At 39.0% G+C, this 7,151-nt stretch overlaps 1 protein-coding gene across 1 annotated transcript; it reads right to left on the bottom strand.

Moving 5' to 3' along the window:
- Positions 1-34: 34 nt before the first annotated feature.
- On the bottom strand, positions 35-793 carry LOC108363971 (uncharacterized; the record flags this gene model as incomplete). Its single annotated transcript, XM_017617511.1, has 1 exon — positions 35-793. A coding segment is annotated over exon 1 (759 nt), but the record flags the coding sequence as incomplete, so codon positions are not given.
- Positions 794-7,151: the final 6,358 nt, after the last annotated feature.

Here is a 7,151-nt window from a genome sequence, read left to right as displayed (position 1 = left end):
TATCCAACTTTTGGCACACCAAGTGGATTAACACCCCATCCGCAATTTGATTCTTAGTTCCCAAAGTTGCCAATACTCGTAGATGTGCGTTTAGCTTGTCACTCAGCCCACGCAAGCTTGCCACTGAACCGGCAACGATGTTATCCAGCTGAAAAATGGTTCTCACATGAGTCTGAAAATTTAGACGTTTATTATCAAAACGATTTTTTAGCAACTCAAGCGCCTTATCGTAATTTTGGTCACAAATTTCTAGGGACCGTATAGTGTCTAAAGCAGCATCACGCAGGCTGGAGCGAAGGTGCTGAAACTTCTCAATTCTGGTTAGGTCAGCATCCTGGTGGACCACTGTCTTGAACATAGAAAAGAAGTCGGGCCAATCTGCATAACTGCCGCTGAATTTGGGGATTTGCAGCGTAGGTAAGCGTTGCTTGGGAGGAGCAAAAACAAATGATGGCGGCCCATCAGCAGTTGGCCGCGTGGTTGAATGATGTGCCTCTACGTTACGAGAAGTATGCAACTGTCTGGTCAACTTAATCTTTGCCTCCATGTAATGTGTCGTAAATCTTGCGAGTATCTCTTCGACGTCGTCGTCGTCCTCCACATGAGGTTGTGCAATGTCGAATCTCCCTTCCAAGCGATTCACCTGGTCCAGCCTGACCTCCACAGCAGCTTCGTCAAGACTCAGTACGTATTCAGGTGTCAGCAAAGTATTGATGGACAGCATTTGTTGAGCTAGAGATTCACACTTCTTGCGCTTAAGCTCTCCGTCATCAGGCTTCTTAGATGGTGGCATTCTTNTCCCGAATTTTGACAATATTTGGGAACTGTGACCAAGGATTGGGAATTATAACCATGGGTTAGTAATTATAACTAAATAGATATATTAAAGCTTCTAATATTCATCTAGGTTGTACCAAATCGTTAATTTTGTCGAAGGGTTTGGTAAATACTAATAAATATTTTTTTGAAGCATATTTCTACAAATTCCACTCAACTTAACGTATGGTTCATAAAAGGATGTCATTAAGCTCTGCAAATACAGATAATCTTTCTTTCAACACATGGTTTAGTCATAGTTACCAAATCTTAGTTGAGGCAACCACGATTTGGTTTGAGCGCGGAACATATTCATGCTTGTGAGCCACCCCTAAATAATGCTGAGCCCTCACTGAGCACATGTGTGTTTCACATACGAAGAGCGCCNCCAGCTGAGCAATGCACACAGTCCCACTTATTGAATAGTTTGAATGTTCTAGTATGCCGACCATTGCATAAAAACGATTCAATGAATGAGACTGTGTGTGTGGAAATCATTGCTCCGCTACCGCTAGTCGTATATGGGTAAAACACTCACTCGTGTGTTCACAGAGCGCTCAGTAAGCTATGGCATGCCGATCACTGCGCTGGGTAGAGAAAGAAAAGTGTGTGCTATCACATGCCCAGGCTTGTTTGTCTCAATTTCAGTTTTGCCAACGCTGCGAGTTGTTTCGGTGTGCGCATAGTTATTTAAAAATGTAAAGTTTGATGCCAACCGGGGTTTCTCAGTGGATATATAATTCATGTGAATTATAATCTGAAAGTAACTATTTAGCCAAGAGCAAAGCAGTATACTTAAACCAGCACTTCTAGCAGATATTGACCTGGGTTTTCGCACGACTATTCCTGTTTCATCGTTTCTTTATAGGAAATCTTACCACCATATACATATGTATGTATTATTTACACTAGTAACTATTTATGTAAATATGTATGTATTTTCTTTGCTTAATATATTATGCAAATAAAAGAAGAAAGTAAACACAACAACCATCGAGTAAATTTTTATTTGTGTCAAACGGAAACTTTTTTCCAATAATAAACGGTTAGCTGATACTAGTCTACAGCAAGTTCACAAAATTAATTGAAAACTTGTATCAACCAAAGCATTGTTTATATTTGCTCAACAATGATTTTATCAACTAATAATACAGTCCACTCAAGGTAGTCGTTTTGTAATTATTAACAAATACACATTTGTCCTAACTAGAAGTCTCAAGTAAATTGCAGACTTTCGTGAACTCCATATTTATTTCACCATATCCAACTATGCCACTTGGTCACTATAGCCAAATCTTGGTAATTATGACTAAACCTTTTTCTGAGTGTATTCTTTGTACAAGTTTTTAAAGTTTAAAAAATTTTAACCAACTTCTCGATGATCTAGAGACTTGAAACTTCAAACTGAGTGAAGAACACGACGACAATGCAACAAGAGAGATAAATTAAAGTGCTAGATGGCGCAGGTGTAGAGTTATTTGAAAACCCGGTATATATGGTCCGATATGCTTCAAATTTGGTATTGTATATGTAATACTTACATAAATGGAAATAACTTCACAAAAAATGTTGCCCGATAGGTGGTTCATATTTAGAACGTATGTAGTTTTTTTTTCTTTTTAACCATTAATAAAAGCTTGTCTTAAAAAAAATTTTGTTTAATTACTTGTTTCAGCTTGCTTCTTCATTCGTACGATTGCTACTAAAGCTCAGAGTTAGCTATGCTTTTCGAGGAACTTTTATATTCATTTGACTAAAAAAAATAAGTGCAAGGTGCGCTATATGAAAACCCCCAATACTCATAACTCCTTGGCCCCCTTCCACAATTGACATCACCCTTACTAAGTTAGTAGCAGACATGCAAAATAAACAACTGTTTACCGAAAATTTCTACCCAAAAATTTGGTGACATTTGAGACTGCAATTTCATAAATTGCAATGTGAGTAGCCAAGCAAAACCAAAATTACTCACTTGCGAGCATGCGTTCATCATCGGCACACAGTGGGTGAGTCACTTAGTGGTTCAAAGACAAAAAAAAAAAAAAAAACAAAGACATCGTTATATTTTGTTTCAATTATGCGAATATTTGCTGCTGTGTTGCAAGGCAAGCAAACAAATATTTGTAAGGCACTACATGAAAGGGCAAAATAAACAGAGAAAATAGACAAAAGTGTACGGATGTGTAGATATGTAATATTTGTGTAGAACATACAAGTCATATGTGCAGTATTTCCTTTATTTGCTGTATTTGGCTTTGGTGCAAGTGGCATGCCCCTAAAATGCGCCAGCAGCGATGTGACAGCAGCCAGCAACCAACCTACAACGAAATATTTAATCTAATGAATGAATAAAAATTTCCGCCTCAACTATTTTTATTTGTAGCTGTTTAATGTGCTTCTGATTTTCAACATCTGTTTCCATTTTTCTACTTTCAGCTCGCTCTACTGCTACCCCCCTTCCACTCCTTACTCCTTATACTAACTATGCGGCCACATTAGCCTACGTTCGATAATAATGGCTATGTAGTGGAGTATAATTTCATACCTTTTTGTGTAATTGTGATGACTGCATTGGTTGTCGCTTTTATTGTTCATGTTGTAGTTGCTTTTGTTGTTGTTGTGTGTGTGTGTGTTGTTTGTCAGTGGTGGTATCACAGTACTCAGCATCGGTTGGAGGCCAAATTCCCTATGCCATAAGGAGAAGTTGATTCGCTTGCATGTTGAGAAAATTGGACATGTCTGCTGTTGCATTGTTTTTGTTGCTACAACATTTGTTGTTATTATTACTATTATTAATATGGTGTTGGTAATAGGATTGATAAGCAACACACAAGAACGCCTCGTCGCTCGCTGCAAGAAGAGGGTGAGTGCTTAGTTTCCGCTTTTGCTCTGTTCGCCACACGAATGGATGCTGCTCTTGGCTGCTTAATCATAAGTAGCTATGCTCATGTGTTTATTTGTGGCATGTGCTTTACGTGCAACACGCAATCAACAAGACGCACGACATGCAAAAGTGTCAGAAAAATAATTTCTCTCAAACCGAAAAAACTTTCAAAACTAAAAGAATTATGGACTTTCTCTTGCACGCGCAGGCGTGTGGGGAGATTAACATGCGAGACGTTGTTGCAAGTGGCAGGGGAAGTGAATGCGGTGTATGCAGTATAGCATGTAGCATGTGGCGTCGATTTATTGTTGCTGCAAACAGAGCACGTGTATAGCTCTGAACTTGCTAATATGCAGGCGCACACACACACACTCGCTCACCGTTTTCTCTGCCGACCACAAACTCGGCTCTCAAGTGACTGGCCTTGGATAATGCGTTGATTACGATGCTGACGACAAAGATGCAACCACAATGAAATTAGTGCTTTGGATCCACTTCATCAGCTTTGAATTATTTGCTAGCCAAGCGATCGATGATCCTCCCAATTCGTCGCGCTGCTGTCATCTAGAGGCAGCCACAAACGTCGCCGGCACATTTGGTAGTTCGTTCATTTTAAGCCGCGCAAGAGCTTTACTTGCTTGCATGCAATGTATGTACGGTGACGTAAATATGTAAGTTACAGTGTGGGGTGAAATTAAACTTTAAAAATTGTTTGAAAATTACGACCAAAATTGTCGTTGAAAAAATTTCCGTAGTGTGTATACATAGTTGTTGTTGCAACGTGTTCAATTTGAGTTACTTTCGCATTTCGTTTTACTTCGTATTTGAACTGCAGCTTTGTAATAAAGTTGAATGTGAAGATGAAAAACGAAATGATGAAGACAAAATGGAAGATAAAGTCCCAAATGAAAACACTAATAATATACATAAGAATTAGGGTACATGAAAGTGTAAGAAAATTCATTTAAAGTTTTCGATAACATCAAGATTCTTATCACCGAAGTTTATAGTTTTCGATATTTATCGGATAATCCATGTTTATTAAGTTATGGGAATGCATCGAAATATTGAAATAAATCAATGTTTATTAAGTTATCGAAATTTATCGAAACCTATAAACTTTATTTTCGAATTGTATCGAACGTTTTCGAGTTACAAAAATTTATCGGATTATCGAACTTAAGTTAATCAAAATTATTAGTTATTTAAGTTTGTTGAGTTAAAGAAATTTATCGAGTAGTCGCGTTGTATGAGTTATCGATATTTAATGGTTTATCGAATTTTTTTGTAGTTATCGAAATTTGTAATAAACCGACATTGAAGTTTTTGGAATTTTCAAATTATATCGGCTTATCGAAATTTATAAAATTACATGAAATTATAGAGTTATCATATCACTATTTATGGTTTTATCAAGTTTTATCGACTTTCGAGAGTGTCTTTGAGAAAGTTGTTGAAATTTGTCGATAGATATGGAAATTTATGAAGCTAGAAAAATCGAGTTATCGATATACATCGACTTAAGTAAGTTTTTTAGTTATCGCAATTTATCTAGTTCTGGAAACTTGTAGAGTTATTTAATCTTTTCCATTTATCGAATTTTTGTGCTTTTAAAATTCATTGAGCTATCAATACGTATCGAGTTGTCGAAATTTATGGACTTACTGAAATGTACCGAGTTATCTAAATTTATAAAGTTTTTTAAATTTGTCGAGTTTTTGAGACCTATCGAGATACATACTGTCCCGATTCCCGTGTCACCCTTATTGGAAACTGTGTTCAATCTTGGTCTGATTTTTTCCAGCCGCCCTTTGTCCGGCGATAATGTTGAAAGTGTACCTTTTCTAGTCAATTCCTCTACCACACAGTTCCGCGCAATGTCGCTGTGACCCGGAACCCAAATGAGCCTAATACAGAAGTATCTCGACGCAACTGAGAGAGAGGGTGAGCAGACATTCCCTCACCAACTTTGAACGTACGCCCAACGCACTTAAGACTCGGAGGCCTGAACTTAGTACTGATGAAAAGCTCTCAACAGAAGACTCCTTTACCAAACCGGGCGTCCAGTCTGGATCCATCCGTAAAGAAGTTCACTGTTCCCTTGGGGGAAAGTAGGCAGAGGGGAAGCTCCTAGGAACCACTTCGGTGGCGCAGTATTCCGTGCGATCAGGGATGAAATCAAAGCCCCTTATAACTCCATAGTGTCCAGTTCAGAAACGGCGTTAAGCATTACGTAAAGCGCCAGTGTGAGGTGTTCCACATTGCCTCACTAAGACTAATTAAAACAGCCCGTTGTACGTGCTCCAGCTTCCTAGCTAGTGTAGCCTTTTCACCATGTTCCATCAGGCTTGGGCGCGATAAAACATAATAGGCTTGACTACGGTCTCGTAGAACCAATAGACAACTTTGAGCCCCATCACTTTCTAATAGCTCCCCTACAACAGTATAACGGTACTGAAGCCTTACTTGCCCTTTCCTCGATGCTTGGCTTCCGCGACAACTTCCTGTCAATGATCAAGCCGAAATATTTGACTTTATAAGATAGCTGTAAACGCTGACCTCCAACCGAAGGAAGAACAGCGTCAGAGCTTTTCTTGTGAATAAGACCCGTTCTGTATCGCTGGGATTATCAGCGTGGCCGCTTTTCCTATTCACCGTGCGGGTGCCCTATTCACCGTTGGATACGAGCAACCGCTGCCACATATGACCATGACAGTTCTGTCACGCAGCCACTTTCGGATGAGACGAATGAGACCGACTTCAACCGAAAACTTATCCAACGACTTAACTGCTCCAGAAGGACATTATTAAAAGCCCCCTTGATATCGAGGAAGGCTCCAACCGCAAAATGTTTTGAAATAATAAAATTAACAATTTAAATAAACAAGGGTAACGTTATGACCCGAAAATCATTAGGTGTGATATTTTTTTGTACCTGCGCCATCTGTCACCTGTAACTGTTGCCTTTGTTGCCCATTGAAAACAAGCTGTCATATAGTCCGTGCTACCTGCACATCATTTTTCAAGGGAGTTATGCCTGAAGAAGAAGTCCCCTATGTATGCTGCAGGGTAGGCGAATTACCCCAGACACGCCTAGTATTTTATTACTTAAGTAGCGTATTTCCCATAATATGTCTATTTCTACTTGTTTCTAACGATGTCCACTCTCTCCTAATATACATACGACGAGGTAGTTCTGTCGGTCCAGCTTTTGCAAGGAAAGTTCTAGAAATATTGGAAAAATTGTCGAATACACTGTATATGAGATTAAATTCGAGAATTATGTAGCGAATGGTGCATTAGCTGGTGCGTGTGTACCTCCTAGTAAACGTATTTACATATGAATATAACAGCCAGATGAGGAGGCATCTGAGTAAGCATCTCTTAGTATGTGGCGTTAATTAGCCGTAAGTGTTGCCATTTACTGCCACTGCAACAGCACTTGCTTATG

The sequence above is a fragment of the Rhagoletis zephyria genome, unplaced genomic scaffold (assembly GCF_001687245.7).
Source record: "Rhagoletis zephyria isolate East Lansing unplaced genomic scaffold, Rhagoletis_zephyria_1.1 Rzeph_scaffold_01423, whole genome shotgun sequence".
Taxonomy (NCBI): domain Eukaryota; kingdom Metazoa; phylum Arthropoda; class Insecta; order Diptera; family Tephritidae; genus Rhagoletis; species Rhagoletis zephyria.
Note: the sequence above shows the minus strand (reverse complement) of the source record. Positions and strands in the feature narration are given on the sequence as shown.